The sequence below is a fragment of the Podarcis pityusensis genome (genome assembly GCF_964106645.2).
Source record: "Podarcis pityusensis genome assembly, chromosome: 11".
Taxonomy (NCBI): domain Eukaryota; kingdom Metazoa; phylum Chordata; class Lepidosauria; order Squamata; family Lacertidae; genus Podarcis; species Podarcis pityusensis.
The window spans coordinates 37,326,681-37,349,220 of record NC_138036.1 but is presented as its reverse complement, the minus strand read 5'-3'; the positions used below and the strand labels follow the sequence as shown (position 1 = coordinate 37,349,220).

Sequence of the window (22,540 nt, the reverse complement as noted above, 5' to 3'; positions counted from 1 at the left end):
AAAGCCAGCAGTAACAGAGCAATATGCAATGTTCCAGCTTCTATTTTATAATTCCTACCCCCCAAAACTCTTCGGAATACTTTATTCAAACAAACCTCAAGCAGATGTTCTTGTGTTGAGAACTGACAAGTTGTCGCAATCACAATACTTTGCATGGTGTATGATCCACGGTGAAACCTGAAGTTTACGAGAATGAATCAAACGTTTATTCAAAGCATATTTAACTCAATTCATGCCTTACCTATTTTGGGAGCTCATGGTGAATTAGAGTATTTAACGTTCTTAAAAGTGATCAGCATTTAAAGAAATCTGTTACTCCTGGTCACTAAACTACTAGCCATACAAAGTAAGTAACGGTGTGCACTGACTATGCTAGACACCGTTTGGACCTTGATTCCATGCTCCAGAAAACAGTCTGATTTGGCCCAAAGCACTTTGAAGGCTCTCTGATTAATCTAGGGATCCAAATCTGATACTTAATTTGAAAAAAAACACACACCCTGTGCATTGTCTTCTCCCATTTGAGGGCTTTTTTTAAAGGCTATAACTTTTTCCCTTTTGAAAGAATTAGATGAAATTGGTAGTCACAGTAGCCCCTCCTAAGCAGATGAAGCCTACCTAATTATGGACTTACAGGACACCTTTGGTGTTTTATCTATGCATTATTATTTTTTTACAAAATGAATGGTCTACAACTTTCTTTTTTGGCAGAATGGGGTGAAATCTGCAGGCATGGCGGTTCTTTTGAAGGTACAAGTCCTATCACTTTGCCAAAGGATAGCTGCAATGGTTTTCATGAAAGGCAGCCTTGCACAGGCTTTTAAACATCCAAATCAACCCAAATTGCCTTTGAGATCCGTGCAACAATTGGGGTGGCTCAGGCAGAATCCTGCTCAGCTGAACCCCAAAACTAAAAGTGGTTCAGTATTCAACTAAAATAAGGCTCTGGTCAGATAAGTTCAGTATTTTTCACAATTACAGAGGACAATGAACAAAGCCAGAGAGCACACACTGAGAACAACTCTTTTTATAGATGAAAAGACAACAGGTTAATTATACCGGGGACACCGAAGGAATTAAAGTGGCACAAAGAATGATAAATAGCCGCAATTCAGCAACACGAGTGCCTGCACTTTTCAGCATTTCCTCTCCTTCTGATCTACCCCCAGCCATATGTGCATGTGCCTGAAACTTCATGCGTATGATGAAATGGGACTGTAGTTCAGGAACGCTTATGCCACAATAAATTTGTTGAGTTTTTGAGATGCTTTAAGGTGTTTCAAAAGAAGTAAGAGACTCAAGTAGCAGTGAAATGTGCTTTTGGTGACTTACTGTGATTTGCATGCAGCTTCAGCAACCCAGCAAGTCTCCACGTAGCTCATGCTATAGTGCTGAAATCTTTTATTCAGTAGGTGTTTATTCTAAACAGCAACGACAAGGACACCCAAGGCACTAGGGCAAGACCTGAACGGCATGCTTATTTAGTGCCAGTAAAAATCCTGTTTTATATGTACACGTCTCTCTCTGTATATGTGTGTAGCAGAAGGAAGGATAAAGACAGAATTTTATTACAAGAACTCAAGGAAAGCCTTACTTCCTTATAAGCTGATCCCAGTTCTCCTTAACAAAATCCCATGCTAATAAGTGTCCAGGCAAATTCTGACTGGCTGTTGTTATAACAGTTGGAAGATCCTGCGATCTGATGATGCTTCCTTCCAGGCTTGTTTGCATTAACCTATGAAGCAAAACAGAGTCAGATTATAGGCAAATGTGCATTCTTTTTAGAGATCTAGACAATTTATAACAGATACTGTAAGGGGGCAGGGCCAATGAGGGCCATCTCACAACTAAAAATGTCTACGTTTGTATATGCAAATACTACCTGCCCATTCATTCAGCAAAGAAATCTGAACCACTCTTTAGCTGGGATGTCCTATAAAAAGTGTCGTTTTTTATCAGGCTGCCTGCTGCTGGAAACTTTTCTATACTTATTGGACAAAAAGTGAAATACAGAAACTTCGAATAAAAACACCTCAGTAACCTTGCAACTGAAAATTAGAAGCATATGTTTTTCAAACTGCCAACTGAAAAACTTTCTGGAAGGGTCGTGAGTTCGAGTCTCATGTTGGATAAAACATTCCTGCATCACAGGGGGTTGGACTAGATGGCCCTGGTGGTCCCTTCCAACTCTACAATTCTATGAGTCCACTAAACGCTTTATTCTAGAAATTTGTTCCTACAAGTATACCTAAATATTTCAAGGAAGGACAGCACAAGAAAAGGTAACTTGTAGCCTCAAGTTTTGAAGCAATGTATAACACATGTCCATAAAGCAGGGAGAGAAAGCACGCGCATGCATGCACACATGCACGCACACACACACACCCCACATACAGCTGCTGCCAAGTCAAAACTTGCCCTGACATTAAAGTCAATGAGTGAAATCTCTCTTGTCAGTGCAAAGAAGGGAAGGTGTGTTAAATGCTGCACATATTTTTTAGACTTCCTTTTACAGTGACATATAGAAATTGCTCTTAGGATTTTCTTTATGATTATATGCGTAATATATGCGGCTTCATACCATATCAGTTTTTTAACATCATCTGCACTGGCCAATGCTTCAAGGATTTTGAGCTTTTCTGGTTCAGACACCAAATATGCATACATGCTTAAAAGATAGTTCCAGCCACTTTCAGTTTTTGCTCCGGCTGTGAATATGATCTTCATAACATCTGTTGGCAGGCTACAGAGAGAAAGTGCAAACCTTTATAAGAACAGCCTAAAAAGAGTAGGTCACATCAAAGCACTAGCTAACATGATATGAACCATGGCTTATCTCAGTAAGTCCTTAACCAAGAGGCTAATTTGAAGTCGTCCGATGAGTGGGAGGACAGGGATCCTACACTGGCTATATGCCCTGTTCCAAGCACAGAATAGGATATAGCAGCCAAGGCAGGAGGATTTCGCCACTGCTTATCAGGGATGAAAACCCTTTAGTCAGTATGTGTGTGTTTGTGTGGCAGAAGTGGTGGGAGATTCCCCATCACCACCCACTCGCTTAAAGGAAAAGCAGAGCTGCTATAAAGAGCACTTTTGCAAAGGACCAGCTCTCTGCAAAGCAGCCATTCCTCACCACTTCTCCTCTAACCATTGCTGCGAGCAGGTGGGCAGTAGTCTCTCCCACATTTCAATGATGAAGAGGAGGTGGCTGCTGCAAACAGCGCTTTTCCAAAGGGCTTTAAGACAGCTCCCTTGCTCCTGGCCTGAGCCTCCAGAAGCTCAAATGGGAGCGTGGAGGCTGCCCTAAAGCCTTTGCAAGTCTGTGTAATCCGTCCCTTTAATCCTCCAAAAAGCAGGGTTTAAAGAGGAAGTGTGTGGAGATACGCAAAGTCTTTTGCACGTCTCCACATGGTTCCCTGGGAGTTTTAAATGTGCAAGTGATCCAAGAGTGGCTGGGGAAACTCAACCAGATGGGTGGGGTATAAATAATAAAATTATTAGTAGTAGTAAAGGTAAAGGGACCCCTGACCATTAGGTCCAGTCGTGGCTGACTCTGGGGTTGCGGCGCTCATCTCGCTTTATTGGCCAAGGGAGCTGGCATACAGCTTCCGGGTCATGTGGCCAGCATGACTAAGCCGCTTCTGGCAAACCAGAGCAGCACACGGAAACGCCATTTACCTTCCCGCTAGAGCGGTACCTATTTATCGACTTGCACTTTGATGTGCTTTCGTACTGCTAGGTTGGCAGGAGCAGGGACTAAGCAACGGGAGCTCACCCTGTCACGGGGATTCGAACCGCCGACCTTCTGATCGGCAAGTCCTAGGCTCTGTGGTTTAACCCACAGCGCCACCCGTGTCCCTATTATTATTATTATTATTATTATCCAAATGACATGTGATTGACAGGTGGGAGGTCCCACTTACCTGTCAAATTTGGCCCGTGTGGCTGATCCTGATAAGGATCTGGCCCATGGAGCCACAAAGCTTCTCCACCCGCTGCAAAGAAGCCTATGAAACATCAGGAGTGAGGCAGGTAGAGACATCCATGGGGAGTTGGACTGCATAGCTGATCCCTCCAGAAGCAGGCCTGAATTCGTTGCCCATCAGTGTTGGCTTCAAGCTTGATCAGCGGGACTTTGAAAGCACCACGGAGGGCTCTTTGCAAGCCCTGTGTGGTGCTTTCAAGTCCCGACGATCATCACCTGATGCCACTGTGATGTCAGGTGGGTGACATGAAGGCTGCTCCAGCCAATTTTCATATGTGGTCTGTGAGAAGATGAAGAGATGAGAATCTGGCCCACAAGCCAGATCAGGTTCTCTTCACCTGATATAAAGCTGGAGAATGCTTAATCATGAGTAGCTCACCTGAGGGAGCAAAACCACAGCTCTAAGAGATGCTGATCCATATTTCTATTTAAACCCGTCAGGCTGCAAGATGCTTGACTGCATTGAGACTATGTAATAGAAAACTATTTCTGAATGCCATAGTACACAAGAGGCAGCTTGAACCAAAGAGCAAGTCTGTGTTTTACCTTTTTGTGCCATTGGAGTCTTTCCATTCATTAAATAGCTTGGTAGCATCCGTGCTGCAGTCTTCCAAGTTATGGGTGCAGGCAAAGGTCAGCAGACTTGACTTCAGCTCTTGTTCTGAAAGGGTCCCATCACTTGTCCATTTCTGTTGATTAATCTTGTCTTTAAATAGTTGTAACATCTTATGCTGGAGAATAAAGAGGAGAAGTTTTCACTATGCAAACTCTGTCACAACAAGCCTGTGCTAGGTTGGAGACTATAAACTGCAAACATCCCCCAAATCACATAGCTCCTTGCAACACTCCTGTATCTAATGCTCCCTTCTGGCAGGTCTGCCATTCAGTTCTGAAGAGAATTTCCTCACTGTCTTACATGTGCTCAATTCTCAACTGGCACCAAAATGAGCCCAATGAGTCTTTGAATGACCTGCGGCTCAATAGGCTAGTTCAAATCTATATGAATTATATTAAAAGGCACATAAAACCAGTCACACCATCTTTAACTCACTTTCATAGACTTTTTTTTTTAACCCAACCCCACTTTCAATAAAATCTTTTTTATTTGTCTGGTTTCCAGAGTTCATGAGCTGAAACAGTTTGACAGTTCTGCTAGGCACACATTCCACATTATCACTGAATAATAATAATCAGCAGATTCATGTGGAACCAAATTATTTGATTGTTAAGGTGTATGCTTTCTGCATGGTCGAAATGTTACAAAAATGCATGCTGTGGCACCTTAAAGACTAAATGGTTTGTTTGGGATGGACACAAATAGATGCTCTCCTCCTTTGGTATATGACTACAGAGCAAAAAGCAGCTGGTTACAAATTTAAGAGGATAATAATAATAATAATAATAATAATAATAATAATAATAATAATTTATTACTTATATTCCACCCACCGGGCCGGGTCTCCCCAGCCACTCTAAAGGAATGCCAAAAAACCAGCTGCTCTTCTATTTTATCTAAGGTATCCATCTCTTTGCAGTTGGGGTTCAGAAGTTACAAATGGCATTTACATCTGAGAATTTACTACTGAGGCATTTACTACTGAGAAAATACGTGCTTTTAAATGGAAAGCTCATAAGCAACCCATCCAACATTCTAACACTAACCACAACAAAACAGTATGATTTAGAAATTGTCCTTCCATGTAGTACAAACTATTTTGCCCTACTATGAACTTCATATCTAGCTTCCACCACCTGCCTGCTTTCAGTAACTTACCAATATTCTTGCTGAAAGGGTCTGCATTCCTCTTTTTTCAACTAGGTTGAAGATACGGTTCATTTGGTCCAATGCTTGTATGATTGGAGAAGTGCTGTTTTCTTTCACTAGGTAGTCAATCAGGTCAAAGGCTTTGGCCAAAGACACCCTTCCTAGTCTAAAGGGGGCATCAAAAACAAGAAGAAGAAGATACTGTCAAGCATTCTGATAAGCCTAAACAAATGTAAAAGAACTTGTTTGTGGTACAGGATATAAATTCTTCAAATATAAAATTGTTTTGCTTTATTTCTTCATATTATTAGATTTATTTATTTATTTATTCATTCATTCTGGAGGCAAAACCTCCATAACAGAAGATAAGTTTGATTCATTATAGCATTCTATTGATAAGCCCCCCAAATCCAAAGTGCTGTTAAGATCTAACAAACACCACTGGACTAAATTCCTGCATCTTTCACTCTTCTTGCAAACTCGCCATATCTCACCCTTAACAGAAGGATCCTAAACTAAAACCTTTGCAATTTCATACTTAAAGAGTTTCGTTATGCGCAACAGTGAACATCTAGGATAACAAAAGGTAAAAAATAATTAACTCATCCAGATTAGATAAGGTTCTCCTTTATTCCACTGGCCCACCAGGCAGTCCAATTTGACCCACAAGGTCATTTCCCCTAACCACACTCACCTGCTCACTCGTGACATCAGCAGATGGGCAGAAGGAAGGGTTAAATCCTGCAATGGCTGTGTGCATTTGTTCCCAGCAAGAACCAGGCACATGCAGCCAAGGCAGAAGGATTTAAACCCTGCATCACCTACTAAAATGAAGAAGAAAAACTCTCCCTTTTAGCAGGGTTTTCCATGAAAACCCAGTTCTGGATCAGAAGGGGTTTGCATGGAATTGTGCTGAAACCAAAGGCTCTAAACTAGCCCACCACTGCACAGTGAAGTCCCAACAACCTGGACTTCCAGGTGACTGACAGATGAGCAGCCTTGCCTACCAGCAGTGGGGAGATAAAGATATGTCCCGTGGGCCAGAAAAGCTTCCCCGCCCCTTTCCTAGAAGGTTTGTTCTTAAGACTCTGGATTTGAAGATGGATATATCACAGACAGATATATCACAGTTCGAGGGACGCGGGTGCTGCTGTGGGTTAAACCACAGAGCCTAGGGCTTGCTGATCAGAAGGTTGGCGGTTCGAATCCCCGTGACGGGGTGAGCTCCCGTTGCTCGGTCCCAGCTCCTGCCAACCTAGCAGTTCAAAAGCATGTCAAAGTGCAAGTAGATAAATAGGTACCGCTCTGGCGGGAAGGTAAACGGCGTTTCCGTGCGCTGCTCTGGTTCGCCAGAAGCGGCTTAGTCATGCTGGCCACATGATCCAGAAGCTGTACGCCGGCTCCCTCGGCCAATAAAGCGAGATGAGCGCCGCAACCCCAGAGTCGGCCACAACTGGACCTAATGGTCAGGGGTCCCTTTACCCTTTATATCACAGTTCAATGTAATAACTTTAAAGAATTACCCTGCCAGATTAAAAATGTTGTGGATCAAATTGGCTCTGTCTCTGGAACTCAGAGCAGTGGGCTCCGTCTTCAGCAGGTCAATTAGAGCAGTCCAGTCCTTTTCCGCATACTGTACAATATAGTAACCATTTGAGTCTACATTGAACTTCACCCACTGCGTATCACCTGGAAGTTCAACGGCGTCTAGGAAAGGGGGGAAAGGAGGAGAGTAAGAAAGCACTGAACTGATACAGTCTTCAGATCACTTGCAAATTTCTAGGAGTATATCAGGGCAATAACACTTCACTGGCATCATTTAAGAAGCTCTCTGCCTTCCTGAATTTTACTGGGAGCAGTAGGAGCCAGCCAATGATTACAGCTGCAGGGCACCTCTTAGCTACAACAGACTTGCAGCCAATACTATCAGCGATCAACCTGAGACGATGACAGTGTGCACGGCAAGCCTTCATTGGACAGATGTGCCTTTACTGCATGCCGCTACACATGGCAACATAGCAAAATACCTATGCAAACTGCCCTGCTACCTGCAATTGTCCCAGCAGCCGTGTAAAAGGGAAGAGAGGAAATAACTAAAGCTCGAGGTCGTGCTGTGAAATGTCATGCATCACAAGATCTGATGCACATAACCTATTCCCAAAGTTAATACTTTGTTGATAGGCTATTAACAGTAATGCTGGCAGAGACCTCCCATAGGATCACTCCCTCTCAACCTACAGAGGTGACAGGAAGTACTCAGTTTTATTTATCTGCTGAATGGCCACATGGGCCAGAAAAAAAGAATCAACTGCAGAGAACTTAGCACATTTGATAGGCATATTAATGTGTTGAATCCAGTCTTGCATTTCACCTCACACTATATAAAAAAACGGGGAGGAATCCCATCCTTGTATAAAGCTTTCTAAAGTTAATCCCGGTACAAAGATATATTTTGTAAGTCAACTTACCTACCGACAGTACATTTTTGCATGCTTTTTCCAGAAAATGTTGTGGATGGCATTCGTTTAAACCCTTTCTCCTTAAAATAGGTTTACTGCTTTTCATTAGCATATTTAACTTCTCAACTATGCAGCAGCCTGGATTTTGGCAGTGGGATATGTATATATTTTTAACACACGCTGCTTTCATCTTCTCTGGAAACCAGTTTTCAATTATAGAAATGTATCTGTCCAGAAGTGAATTACTTGAGTCTCTGTGGTTGGCACCATTGCCCCATCCTTTTATATTTTAGAGGAGCCAGGTTACAGAAAGCTATCCATTACAAACTTAATTCCAATTTCTACCATGAAGCAGGTCTGCTATATCCAAGAATGTACCTCCAGGCAAACAGAAGGTAGGTTTAGGCTACACATCAAAGAACTGTTCGTCTCAAGGGAGGCACACAAGGAGAACAGCTCACTAATTAGCTGAGAGTCACATAAGTCCTTTTCGGGCTTAACAGCATTTATTCATTTAGATCAAGGTTTCCCAAACTTGGGTCTCCAGCTGTTTTTGGACTACAACTCCCATCATCCCTCGCTAATAGGACCAGTGGTCAGGGATGATGGGAACTGCAGTCCAAAAGCAGCTGGAAGACCCCTATTTAGATGAACTAGTTTTGCTTTTTCACATCCTAACCTGGTTAAAGAAAACAACTACTCGTGATGGACCATTGAGTTCATTTTATGCTCAGACCCATTCTGGACTCTAGGTTTGACTAGGCTCCTGATGTCACTGGGAATGCAAAACTTCCTCTCCAACCCTTCCTGAGCTGCCTCATCCACCGAGAAAATAAAGCAGACCTAGAGGCCTTCCCAACCCAAACTCTTCTTGACAACAAAAACATAAAAGCCTTGCCTGGCAGCAGTACAGAAAGACTTCAGTCTTCATTTTCCCCTAGATGCTACAGGAACACAGTCCCAGACAATTTGCTTCTAGGGTATCGTAGATTTCCAGGGTTTCCAAAGCCTTGTCAAGAAATATAAGCCTTGAGAAATTACTTTCCATAAATCCTGGTGCTGGGATGCTGCTGAGAATATGCTTTGGTGGCAGGATTTTGGGAAAGTACAATTTTACTAAGGACCTAAAAGAAGCTGCAATTTCCAGGCATCCTGGCACCTAACAAATGAAGGCCATTTCAGCTACTCCTCACTGCTGCTACCACGTTAATGTCTGAGGGAAAGAAGGTCGTACTAATGTTAAGCTGTGTTTGACCTTTGAAGTGATTTGGGATTGGCTCATAATTAATCCAAACCGGGAAAATGTATATTTTCAAGTCTCATGTTCTAAACTTCGGTTGCAATCTTGGTTAAAAAATTATATTCTATAGACACCAGAAGCTAATGCAATTTAAACTATTTGTTTCTTGCAATTATTTATATTCCATTTGTCAGGGAACAAATCCTACCAATGCTTTACTATTAAAAAGTATTTTTATTGTGTTATGCTTCAACTTTCTCAAGTTCCCAAAGTCATATACAAGTACCGCCAGTAAAATAATAATAATAAATAAATAATAATAATGTGAAGCATTTCCCTGCTCTAACGTACGCCAACTCATGAAGAGCCAAATCAGAAGTGAGCACTAGTAAAGTCAGGGAGGGAACACTATTCAAATAAAATGCACCTGAAAATTAGATGTTATTTTGGGGGGGGACAAAATGTATCCAAATGTAAAAAGATTACTACCGCTAAAAATCTAGGACAAATTTCTATTGGCCACAATTATTCTGTGAGGGACAAAATACACACAGGGCCCGTTTTCAGAAAACTCATCCAAAATCTCCATTATCCAAACACAAGGAATTATACCTAAACCTCACTATACATACTGCTGATTCAAATATCCAAACAGATAGAGTTTGCCCACTTCCTTAATTGTTTGTGTTTTGCTGGTGGCCAGGAGCCATTTTGGGCAGAAACTATGGAGGGAGGGAGAAAGACTGGACAAATCAGGGAGCAGGAGAGAATGGACAAATCTTTATCTGCCTTCTGCTGACTGGCTGCAGCAGTTTCAGGCAGAATGCATGGAAATAGAAAGCATGGATTTAAAATGTTCTCTTGGAAAATAATGGAAATTATTTCAGCCCATTGTGCAAATGCTTGCCTAACAATTCTCTGGGGAGCATATGGTGTTCAGAAAGCAGGACTTGCATGCACTCTTGGTTAACAAGGTGTAACCAGTCAGAAGCTACAGAATTTAGTTGCTACAGAGATTGTACTAGTTCAGAGGTTTAAAATCCTAAAATGCTTAGCATGTTACAACTAAGAAAATAATCATTTTGGTATGCCCCCCTTTCCTAACCATGCCAAAAAAAAAAAGAAGTGTTTTGACTGTAAACGCATTATGTAAATGAAGTAAATGAACTGTATTGCAAACCCAAAATAATGAGGGCATATGCACTTTTCTTCTTTCTTAACTATAAGCTCTGAACACTCATCATTTATTTTACAGAAATTAAACCCTAAAGAGTCCCCTGCCCTTGTTCCAACACTAGCCATCAAAGATCAACGATGATGCTTCTGAAAGATGCTCATAATTTGGCTCTGGAGACTCTCCAGGGGAAAACTATTCAACATCAAGAACGTATTTGTGCATTGGTTGACTTTAGCATCTGTGAGGACAAAAGCCTTCAAAAACATACATACCTGACTTTTGCTGCAGTAAATAATTGTAAAAACTGAAGGGTAAGCTGCCATTGCTGGTGGTATAAGAAAGAGGAATGCTCCACAAATAACTGGAAGAGGAGAAAGTGTTTACACAGTGTTAAAGATCGCTTATCCCAAGCATAGACAAACTCCAGATGTTCTGGTACTACAACTCCCATGATCCCTAGTTAACAGGACCAGTGGTCAGGGATGATGGGAATTGTAGTTCCAAAACATCTGGAGATCTGTGTTTGCTTATGCACTGTACCTTAAAAGAAAAAACAGATACAGTGGTACCTCGGGTTATATACACTTCAGGTTACAGACTCCGCTAACCCAGAAATATTACCTCGGGTTAAGAACTTTGCTTCAGAATGAGAACAGAAATCGTGCAGTGGCAGCGCAGTGGCAGCAGGAGGCCCCGTTACCTAAAGTGGTGCTTCAGGTTAAGAACAGTTTCAGGTTAAGAACAGTCCTCCAGAACGAATTAAGTTCTTAACCAGAGGTACCACTGTACTGATAGTTCTTCCTATGTTTGTGTGCAGAAGCATTGTTTATTAAACTTAACAGAGTTAGTTGAGGGTACAGTTATAAAGATCAAGACCAAACCTGTGCCTACAAATCTTGTGCTTTACAGGTTCACTACGCAATTTGCTTTTGTAGAAGCAAATCAGTTTTGTACAAATGCACACACAAAACCACGGATCTACAAGGAGCTCTTATGTTCATGGTATGTAATACACTTAAAATCAATCAATTTTCTCCTCCCATTCTGCTTTTCTGCATATATTTGTAAGTAGCAATTGGCCTTAAGTGTCATTCAAATAACACAAGGTTTTTTTCACGAAGACATTCAATTGCCACAATCAGCAGTGACGTGTTAAGAAATTCTCCAACTATGCAATATTTGGGCCATTCTTCGTTTCAGGCAAAGAAACAGATGTGAAAAATCACAGTAGTCACCTCCCCTCTTTTTACCGAATAGCTGGGTTTTAGCTTTTTAAAAAGACTCTGCATGTGCAAGCTCAGCTGCTCTTCGTGGGATTGGGGCAATCATTCTAAATGCAAGACATTTCCCAGCATAACAAAGGAGGTGGAATTCACGGATTTCTCTGCGGAGAAGTTCAGCAATTCCAACATTCCATTTTACGCCAGAAAAAGTATGCAGGGAGGGTGGATACAAGTCATTTGCACTTTTGTGCAACTTGGAATGTACAAAACACCTCCAGTTTAATACTCCACCTTTATTTTATGGCACAAACTTTTATGTCCCACCCCCCGCCCCCATTTAATCTCCTTGCCTTTCCCGGCAATGCCAACAACCTTGTCTAGTCAAAAAATATACTTCCTTGAACTAGGTTTCTGCCACAAAATGTTGATATAATCCGTGTGTAAAAAGAACAGCAAAGAGTGGAGCTCATGTCCAATAGATTCATCAGCAACCCAGACACTCCTATGTGGACGGTATAAACCCACCTTCATGTCCAAAAGTGTCTTCTTCCTTATCAATTTATAGGCCCACCTTCCATCTCTAACTTGTCACTGCCCCTCTAATCCATGTTTCAAAACAGATTTGAGGTGTACTAGAAGGTGAGTGAGCTACTATTCTCCAACCCACCCCTCCAACAAGTTCCCATCATTTCCAATTGTTCTCTCCCAACCTGGGCAGATGTGCTGGACCGTGTACCACTCAGTTTGATATTTACACCACACCTCAGTGGATTTATTTGCCATCAGCAGAAAGCATTTGGAAGCCTCACTCCGTAAGCTAAAACACTGTCTGAAGAGTTAAATCACCAGAATTTAAATATAAGAAAAAAAGAAATGAACCTGGCAGGTACGGTCTGATTTTCCGATTCCACATTGTGCACAAATGGCTCCTGCTGCAGATGGATCAGTTTGCCTTCTCTTTTGACAGTCACCAAAGGAAATCCTTTCTGGAGAGTCCAGGTCTTCATGATTTTTTTGATATCGACACGGGTGTCATTTATCACCTAGGAAAGCACAGGAAAAATCAACTTTTGAGGAAGAATATATTATGGGATACCTTCAACAGCTGCCTAATCAATTCACTCAACAAGGACCCTTGTGAAACCAGGGTTTTAAGTAGTTAAACAGAATTGTAACTGCCAAGTTTATCAGTGATAGTTCCTTTTTTTTTTTTTTAAGAAGAGAAAAGTCCAGGAACTGAACTCTACCTTCCTATTTCCACACTGCTTCAGCTATGCAGTGGAAGCGTTTGAGAAAAGCAAGAAACAGAGAAAAAGTCAAAGCACTAAACTGCAGGTCATCTTTAGGTCTCTTTGCCCTTCTGAGAGACAACAGAAAAGATCCATGGATCTTGGGTCACAACACAGTAAACTTCCCATTTAAGAGTTGAAATTTTAATTTCAGAAAATTATATTTGGGGTGTGGCTCAGTTTTCTAGAGAGAGGCCTGTCTTAGGAAGGCCTAAGCTACCTCTTCATGAGGAAAACAAGCAGGATGAAAGGGGGAAGTTGTTTGAAGGCTACAGGCTGCTTCTTGGTTGTTGGCCGAAAGCAGAGCATTACTAATCACTTCTTCTAATCTACTGTCTTTGGGGGGAAACTAAAACAAGCTGGCGATCGTTTTCACAAGAGAGAGGGAGCAAGAAGCTGGGCAGGCTACCTATAGACTTGTGGAAGCCAACAAGAGAGCAAGCAAACATCAACTTTGAAGCCGTTTTAATGCTGTATTTACACCTCTGCTTTCAACTGTGCTCATTCCTGAATGGCTGAACATCCACTGAGCATTTATTATTTATTTATTAAATTTTCATATGCTGCCCTTTATTAAGTTTTCATACCGCCCTTTATCCAAAGACCACAACATAAAAATACAAACACATAATAAGCCCCCTCCCACATACACATTTTAAATGCCACAGAATGTTTATTGTTATTATTTACTGATTTTCAGAGCGAGGGCTGGCAGGGAATGGGGCAAGTGAGGAAAAGAAAATCCTGCCAAGCCACATTAAGTGATTGGCTTAGACCCAGAGTTCCAAGAGTAAATTCCTCCCACATATTGGGTCCCTCTTTTCTCCCCCTTACAAGTTAATCAGGGGAACAGTCACCTATATCTAGTAAGAATGGTCTGCCAGACTTATACGGAGCCTCTGGGCTCAATAACTTGTTCAGCTTCCTATCTGCAAAATGGGAATAATATTTGACCGCGTTATGTACATGTACACATTTTATTTAAATAAATTTAAACAACACTCTTCAACAATAAACAAGGGTTTTCAGAGAGGCTAACTATTACAATCGAATTAAAAACAATTCATGTATGCAGGCAAAGAAATATTTTTTCTACTGTTGTGTTCACATTCTTGCCTTTTGGCACGTTAAGGTACAAGAGAACCCATGTTTAGAAAAGGTTGACTCTGAAATTGCAGGGTTACTAAAGGATATATATTAATAAACATGCTGTTTGCCATTCTAGTATGGTTTCATGCTGATTACTGTGGCACTGATAGGGACAGGGCTTGCCCTATGCATAAAAAGCAGAGGTCTGAGAAGTTTCCCAAGTGACCTAAGCTTCCTAAGCATAGATCAGAGCAGCCCCCCCCCCCATTTGTCCCATCACTTTTCCGGGCAAAACCCGCTGTTTACCACTGAATCAGAATGTCTATTCACAGAAAAAACCAATGGATGCCTGTTCCGATTCAGCGGGTTTTCCCAGGGGGAAGAGCCAGGACAAGCAGACATGGAGTTCCCAGCAAAATCCATCATGGCACACTTTGCAGAACAATTCAGTGGTGGCCAACCTAAGTAACATCAATAAACCTTTGTTCACTTCCCCTCCCCTAGTCCAAGAGTTTTACCTGATTCATGCTATCCCACAAGTCATCACTTTGGGTGGACCCATAGCTGTGGTCATGCAGATATAACTGAATACTAGCTTGGAAGATATCACTGTGGAGATAGTTTTTCAACATTGACAAGAGAGAAGCTCCCTGCAAAGAGAAAAATAGATCACATACCTATTTGAAATGCAATGGCCATGTTTTCAGTTTCTGTTTACAACAGAGCATAAAGGTAAAGGTAAAGGTACCCCTGCCCGTACGGGCCAGTCGTGTCCGACCCTAGGGTTGTGCGCCCATCTCACTTAAGAGGCCGGGGGCCAGCGCTGTCCGGAGACACTTCCGGGTCACGTGGCCAGCGTGACAAAGCTGCATCTGGCGAGCCAGCGCAGCACACGGAAACGCCGTTTACCTTCCCGCCAGTAAGCGGTCCCTATTTATCTACTTGCACCCAGGGGTGCTTTCGAACTGCTAGGTTGGCAGGCGCTGGGACCGAGCAACGGGAGCGCACCCCGCCGCAGGGATTCGAACCGCTGACCTTTCGATCCGCAAGTCCTAGGCACTGAGGCTTTTACCCACAGCGCCACCCGCGTCCCGGTACAACAAAGCATACTAACTGGCTTTTTCTTTTTCCTTGCTGAGGAAAAGGTACTTGGGCCACTACATAGACGACTTTAAAAGAAAATTAAAATTAATTCATGGAGAAAACATCAGTAGTGACCAGCCATGATGGCTATGCACTGCCTTCACAGGTGGACAAAGTATGCTTCTGAATACTAGATTGTGGAAACTGTAGGAAGGGAGAGCTAAGTAATTGACCACCAGGAGTTGCAGTGGTATTAAGAAACTCCACGTGGTTAAAGCCAGGAATACAGAAATGGCTACAGAAGTGGCTGCCACAGGGAGTTATATAATTAGTTTCCACCATGCTTTTGTATGTGTTCCTCCTCTCCCTCTTCCAGATGTCTGCAGGGCCTCAAGATCACAAGCAGCTGGAGATGGCTGAATATAAAGATAAAGGCTCAAAAAGGATAACATGCCCCCAATATTATAACTCCCCTCCCTTCCATATCAACAGCTCGAGATGTGAACGAAACTTCACCTCTGGCCATGCTTACAGATGGGAGGGTAAAAGTGGGTCTCAGCTATTCCTCAAATCTGAACAAGATGTGATCTGGCCACAAATGACTGGGCCTGATTGGAAATAGCAGATGAAAAAGTATCAGTTCACATACATCTGCTTTCTACACATTTATTATGTGAATTTAAACCATTATGTATATCTAGCGAAGTCATCATCTATACAGATACCAATTCCCTTTTATACGTTTACAAATATTCAAGGGTGTGTATGAATAGCCTTTTATTTGCAAATGCCAACCTTGTGAAAAGAAACAGTGTTGCATCTAGTCTTGAAAGAATACACACCTGATTTTATCAAAACTGCATTAAAGCCTAAGCAAAGAGCTCCTTCTTCGAATCAAAACAGTGTTTACAAAAAGGGGAAACAGAAGTTTGGAAACAAAGAGTTTTATGGTGGATAATTATGAGAATTAACTGAAAACAGGAACTAGTAAAATTCAATCTAAATATTTATAAATGATGGCTTAGTGTAGATGTCATCCTTTTAACCACAGTTAAAGAACTGAGGGGGGGGGGGCAGAGAGATTTGTGGCCTCCCTCCCTCTCTCATTTAAGGCTACCCCTGCATCACATTCTGAAAATGCATACAGAGTGTAAGGACAGCAAGTCTATGAAGTGCATCTGATCTTCTAGCCGTGTCTTAAAATGCTCAGAAACAATGGATTGATATTTCAGTGCAAACGCATGTGAGAAACAACATTCCGTTTCCCCCCCTCCACTGAGGAAAGGGAACATTTCTAACCAATTCTTGTTGAGCTAAAATTTCTGATTAAAAATTGCTCATGTTGGTGTGAAAGGTTTCCATTATATGGTCCTCTCGCCCTGCAAACCCTTCCCCCCACCTTTCAGGGCCTGACCTGCTGCTGCCCACGTCAGGAATGTGATTTGAAACATATTTGTGCGGACTTTTCAAGCGCATTTAATTTTATTAGAAGCACATTTGCCAGTACTTTTGAAGTTACCTTGATATAGGAGACGGCATCAAACATTTGCTCGATCTCCTCTGACGAATGGACGGCAAGGGAGATGGGATGAGATGAATTCATGGAATCTTTCTCCATTGTCTTGAATTGCAGATTTGGAAAAGAGTAATCCTGAAGAACAGGAAAAAGTTTAAGTGAACTCAAGTAGATAGTAACATGAGGAATTTGACCAGTCTGTAAGTACTGTTATCAGAACTGGAGATCTGGAGAAATAGTTATCTTGTACACAGTCCCTTCTAGATACTGGGGTGCCTTTGAAGATTTACAACTGGCCCTGTCCAACAGTCCATCTAGTTCAGCAGTCTGTTCTAACAGTGGACAACTTGATACCCATGGAAATCTGCAAGCAGGACCTGAATGCAACAGCACCCGCCACCAAGTCACACCAACAATGCAGTTATGAATGCAATAACCAGGAAGCAAGCTCCCCTGAACACAATGGGATTTATTTCCAAGTGTGCTGAAACTTGCTTTCCAGCATATGATGCGTAAGATTGAAATACTGAGCCAGAACAATATTGAACAAGGTGTTAGCAATAAAGAGTTAGATTAGCAGTATGAGGACTATAGCTGATTTGGATTTTAGATTATGTACTTCAACTATAAGATATGGACTATATTTTATGTTTCCACTTTACAATTTACTGAATGAAACAAGTAAGCTATGAAATGCCATAGGGCTGTCTATTATAATTCATTCTACACTCAGATTTCTACATAAACTGTTAGGGCCTGTTCCTCAATGCACCGTCCATTGGCAAACACTTCAGATGCAGAGGCCTGTACACAATGTCCAGGTTCAACCCCAGGTGACCACTCGTTTCAAAAGATTAGGAGAGCAGAAAAGGTCAAGGAGAAGATAGTCAAGAGTACAAATCAAGTTGGTAAGTTTTACATTGCCCACAAAGAAAATGTACATTCTTTAAAGCAATCTGGCACCACCAAGTGGTGAAGTTTTATTTCTTCAGGGCACCAATGTGTGCAGTTTTTTCCAAGCGATTCTTGACTTGTTTATAAGCCTGTAAAAACTGGGGTCGGGAAACTATTTTACCCCAAGGCCCAGATTCAAACTTAACCAACACTTCAGGGGTGTATGTACCAAGGGTAGGCAAGAAAAATGAGCTGGGGAAAACAAAAATGCATGTGTCCCTATTCCTCTCTCTTATTGTCACCACCATATAAGCACCGGATGCAGACATACAACACTCTCTTCTCAACCAGTCACACACTTGTGCTCACATTCTCATACTCCAGGTGTGTATTATGGAAGTTGCCTTCGATGGGTTAGGCCCTAAAAAGGAGCCTAAATACACTTTTAAAAATAATCCTGGAGTTGGAAGGGACCTCAAGGGTCATCTAGTCCAACCCCCCACAATGCAGGAATCCTTTGCCCAATGTGGGTCTCGAACCCTCAACCCTGAGATTAAGAGTCTCATGCTCTACCAACTGAGCTATCCAATAATCTCTCTCTCTCTCTCTCTCTCTCTCTCTCTCTCTCTGTGTGTGTGCATATGTGCTGAATTCCATATATATGTTAAACTCCACCATGGCTAGAATTTTACTACAAGTGCTTCAAAAGCAAGGATTTTTCTTTTCTTCAAACAATAGAACTCCTAAAAACAAAACCTTGGGCCAGTCACACTTCTCTCTGAAGTCTCTCAGCCTCACTCACCTCACAGAGTGTTTGTTGTGGTGGAGGAAGGGAAAGGAGAATGTTAGCCGCTTTGATACTCCTTCGGGTAGTGATAAAGCGGGATATCAAATCCAAACTCCTAGTATAACTACGAAGTCTGAGACCAAAGCGGATTATGCCAAGTTAAAAAAAACTTTGTACACACCCGTTCACTGCACTTACAGTATATAATTCTGGGAAGACTTTCTCCAAGGCAAAATTTTCCATAAAAGTGGCAAATCCTTCATTCAGCCACAGGTCGTTCCACCATTCCATAGTTACCAGATTGCCAAACCACTAAGGATGCAAAAGAAATACATATTCCCGTTATTAGATAACATGCCCAAAGATGAAACCACGGGTTATGTATAAGAATAAAAATTTTAAGGAGCGTTCAAGGAGCTATGCAAGATAGATAGGAAGGTTTCATATTTGGAAACAAACCGTCTTCATCAATCATCTTCATCAACAGGAAGCAGTAAAACAGCCCATACTGCTTTGACACGTGGGGCTACATGCATTTTCTCAACTCAGGAAAACCACATTACAGCTGCATAGATGTTTATACTGGCAGCTTATCGTGCATGAATGTGAAACAAACATTTCAGTGGGGCATGCTGCTGCAAATTGGCCTAACCACCCAGTTAACCCAAAACACAAATCTGAATGTAAATAAATATTGTATATACATATTTTTAAAATTGCTCATTTAATTGTTTTAATTTGAACTGCAAGAGTGCTTGTGAACAGAAATTTTACATCCCCCCCCCCCCCGGGTGGATTTGGTTTAAATCAAATTGATTTAAATCATGATTTAAATCACTAGTCAGTAAGACTTGATTTAAATCATATTTTTACTGAAAGACTCATTCTTGCTGGTATAATCTTAATATTTACAACCAGATGAAGGTTTCATTTTTGGAATAATAAATTTTCAGAGTAGTTTTTACAGTTATATCAAAAATTGCTGATTTGGTTATACTATTAGAAATACATAGAGAGATAATTATGAAATTATTGAGAAGTTTAATAAGTTAACTGTTTATATTTGGACAACTTTTCTGCTGTACTTTATTGGAAGGAGAAAAATAACCATTTCCTTAATAACAATTTAAACAATTTATTTAACTAAAACAATAACATTATAGCATATGTATCCATGTTTGTTAACTGATGTGGTTAAACGATTTAAAAAAAAAAAACCAGACTGAGTTTTAGGACACATGCAAAACTTAAAACAAATCCTTATTTCCTGATGAATAGCCTTTGGACTATAATGTAACTTAAATAGAAAACTATCTTTAAAAAGATTTTTCCTCCAAAAGCATTTTATTCTGATTCTTCTAGACCTGTCAGCAGCCTTCGACATGGTTGATCACGAACTCCTGGACCACCGCCTTGCCGACGTGGGGATCCAGGGCACAGTCCTTCAATGGCTGCGCTCGTTTCTCTCCGGTCGGGGACAGAGGGTGGCGCTTGGGGGGGAATTGTCATCCCGCCACTCCTTGGTGTGTGGAGTGCCTCAGGGTGCGATACTCTCCCCGATGCTTTTTAACATCTTTATGCGCCCCCTCGCCCAGCTTGTCCGGAGTTTTGGGCTGGGTTGCCATCAGTATGCCGATGACACCCAACTCTATCTGTTGATGGATGGCCATCCTGACTCGGCCCCAGACACACTGACCAGATGTTTGGAAGCTGTGGCTGGATGGTTACGTGGAAGCCGGTTGAAGTTAAATCCTTCGAAGACAGAGGTCCTCTGGCTGGGACGGGACGCTATGGGATTGGGGGGGCAACTCCCATCTCTTGCGGGGGTGCAATTAGTGCCAGCACCGTCCGTTAAGAGTTTGGGTGTAATCTTCAATACCTCCCTCTCTATGGAGGCGCAGATTACAGCTATAACGAAGGTGGCATTTTTTCATCTCCGCCAAGCTAAGCAGTTGGCCCCTTATCTCTCTCGCCCTGACCTAGCCACTGTGATCCACGCAACGGTCACCTCCAGACTGGATTATTGTAACTCGCTCTACGTGGGGCTGCCCTTGAGACTGACCCAGAAACTCCAGCGGGTGCAGAATGCCGCGGCGAGACTCCTTATGGGGTCTTCGCTGCGAGATCACATTCATCCGGTACTATACCAGCTGCACTGGCTCCCGGTGGAGTACAGGATCAGGTTTAAGGTGCTGATTTTAACCTTTAAAGCCCTATACGGCCTAGGACCCTCGTACCGACGGGACCGCCTCTCCTGGTATGCCCCACAGAGGAACCTACGGTCTGCAAATAAGAACATCCTGAAGGTCCCAGGCCTCAGAGAGGTTAGGCTGGCCTCAACTAGAGCCAGGGCTTTCTCGGCTGCGGCTCCAATCTGGTGGAACGCTCTGTCACAAGAGACTAGGGCCCTGCGGGACCTGACATCTTTCCGCAAGGCCTGCAAGACAGAGTTGTTCCACCAGGCCTTTGGTCAGGGCCCAGCCTGACTCCCTCCTCTGGCAACCTGCACAGAACTTTGCTTAACGGTTGCCATTAAATTGATTTTAATTAATTTTATAATGAAATGTTTTAGAATGTTGGATTATTTGATTGTTTGATTATTTGTTTGTTGTTAGCTGCCCTGAGCCTGGCTTTGGCTGGGGAGGGCAGGATATAAATAAAATTTATTATTATTATTATTATTATTATTATTATTATAAAAACAAAAAAATCTGATTTTTTATCCACCCTGCCCCCCAACCACCACTTGGCAATTGCAGATAATGCACATCAGCAGTTCATATCGCATCATGCTTTTCCATTGCTCCTAGTACAAAGTTACAGCGTGTAATCAAATTAGTTTTTTAAAAAAAAAATCTAGCTTGCAGTTGCTCTGTCTTCCTTATATGCTGTCTGGACAAATTTGCAGCGTGAGAAAATGTAATTACTCTAGGCTGTCTCAAAAGCACTGCTCCATCACGAGTGCACAGACACAGTAATTTTTATTTGAGGCAGGGGGAGGGGAGAGAGAAACTACTTCCTATTAGCGGTGCAAAAGATGCAGCCTAATTATCTTAGCAGAAATTGAGAAAAGGCAAGCTTTCTTGTAAGCAGCATAAATCAGAACTGCAATGGTTTTTTTTTAAAAAAAGAGGAAATCCTGCAGTACAGGAAGAAATTGGGAGATCCTTCATACCTGGTGTGCCAGCTCATGAGCAATCACTCTTGTTACTCTCTTTTTATCCATGGCTGAAGATGTCGTGTCCTCGTGAAGGAGTGTTGTCTCTCGAAAAGTGATCAAACCCCAGTTTTCCATTGCTCCAGCCTCAAAGTCAGGAAGAGCTACCAAGTCTAGATGAAAAACAAGGCACCAGTTTTTAAATAAACCAGTACTAAAATGAAAAAAAAACTTACCAAGTTTAATTATAATTAAAAAAACCTAGTCAAACACACTAAACTTCAAGTGCATAGAACATGTCCATGTTCCATGCTCAACATTGTGGCACCACTTGCAAACCTATGCCCATTTTGTTTATACATGGCATATCTCAAATCTCAATGAACATAGGAAACATGCACTTTCTCGGACAACGTAACAAGGACTCCACTTAGTTTTAGTTATGTAATTAATTATTTCCCCATGTTACAGTGATTAATTCTCCTCTACTTTTATACTGTTAAAAACCAGGTTAAAAACAAACTCATAAGAATATATGAGCAACAGATGCAAGCTCACAAGAATATAAAGCATCTCACCTAATTTTTGAAGCGGGTATGTTATATTAAAATACTTCTGATAAAACTTGAGGAGCTCCACTGCTGTGTCTAAGGCATATTCAGTATGGTTCAACTTTTGTGGCACAGAATAGACAGATACCTATCACAGTGGAAGAAAGGAAAGGGGTGGGGGTGGGGAGAGAGAATATGAAACTGAAAATCCCACGAGACGCATATGCTTCACTGATAGTTTTTAGGTGAGAAAACTGCTCTTATGAACACAGTTTTAGTAAAACAGTTGTCAAAGGCAGCATTTGCAAGGCAGCTCAAAGAACCG

General features: G+C 41.8%; 1 protein-coding gene across 3 annotated transcripts in view; it reads right to left on the bottom strand.

The window, feature by feature from the left end:
• LNPEP (leucyl and cystinyl aminopeptidase) overlaps window positions 1-22,540 on the bottom strand; it is a 46,883-nt gene that overhangs the window by 5,848 nt on the left and 18,495 nt on the right. For all 3 annotated transcript variants that reach the window (XM_080972400.1, XM_080972401.1, XM_080972402.1), the window contains exons 5-17: window positions 22,243-22,363; window positions 21,683-21,837; window positions 18,706-18,819; window positions 16,830-16,961; window positions 14,746-14,877; window positions 12,729-12,892; window positions 10,899-10,987; window positions 7,274-7,457; window positions 5,760-5,916; window positions 4,532-4,716; window positions 2,582-2,743; window positions 1,595-1,735; window positions 96-177 (exon numbers count right to left, since the gene is read on the bottom strand). In XM_080972400.1, the coding sequence (XP_080828526.1) occupies window positions 96-177; window positions 1,595-1,735; window positions 2,582-2,743; window positions 4,532-4,716; window positions 5,760-5,916; window positions 7,274-7,457; window positions 10,899-10,987; window positions 12,729-12,892; window positions 14,746-14,877; window positions 16,830-16,961; window positions 18,706-18,819; window positions 21,683-21,837; window positions 22,243-22,363 (1,818 nt within the window). The remainder of the gene's footprint in view (window positions 1-95; window positions 178-1,594; window positions 1,736-2,581; window positions 2,744-4,531; window positions 4,717-5,759; window positions 5,917-7,273; window positions 7,458-10,898; window positions 10,988-12,728; window positions 12,893-14,745; window positions 14,878-16,829; window positions 16,962-18,705; window positions 18,820-21,682; window positions 21,838-22,242; window positions 22,364-22,540) is intronic.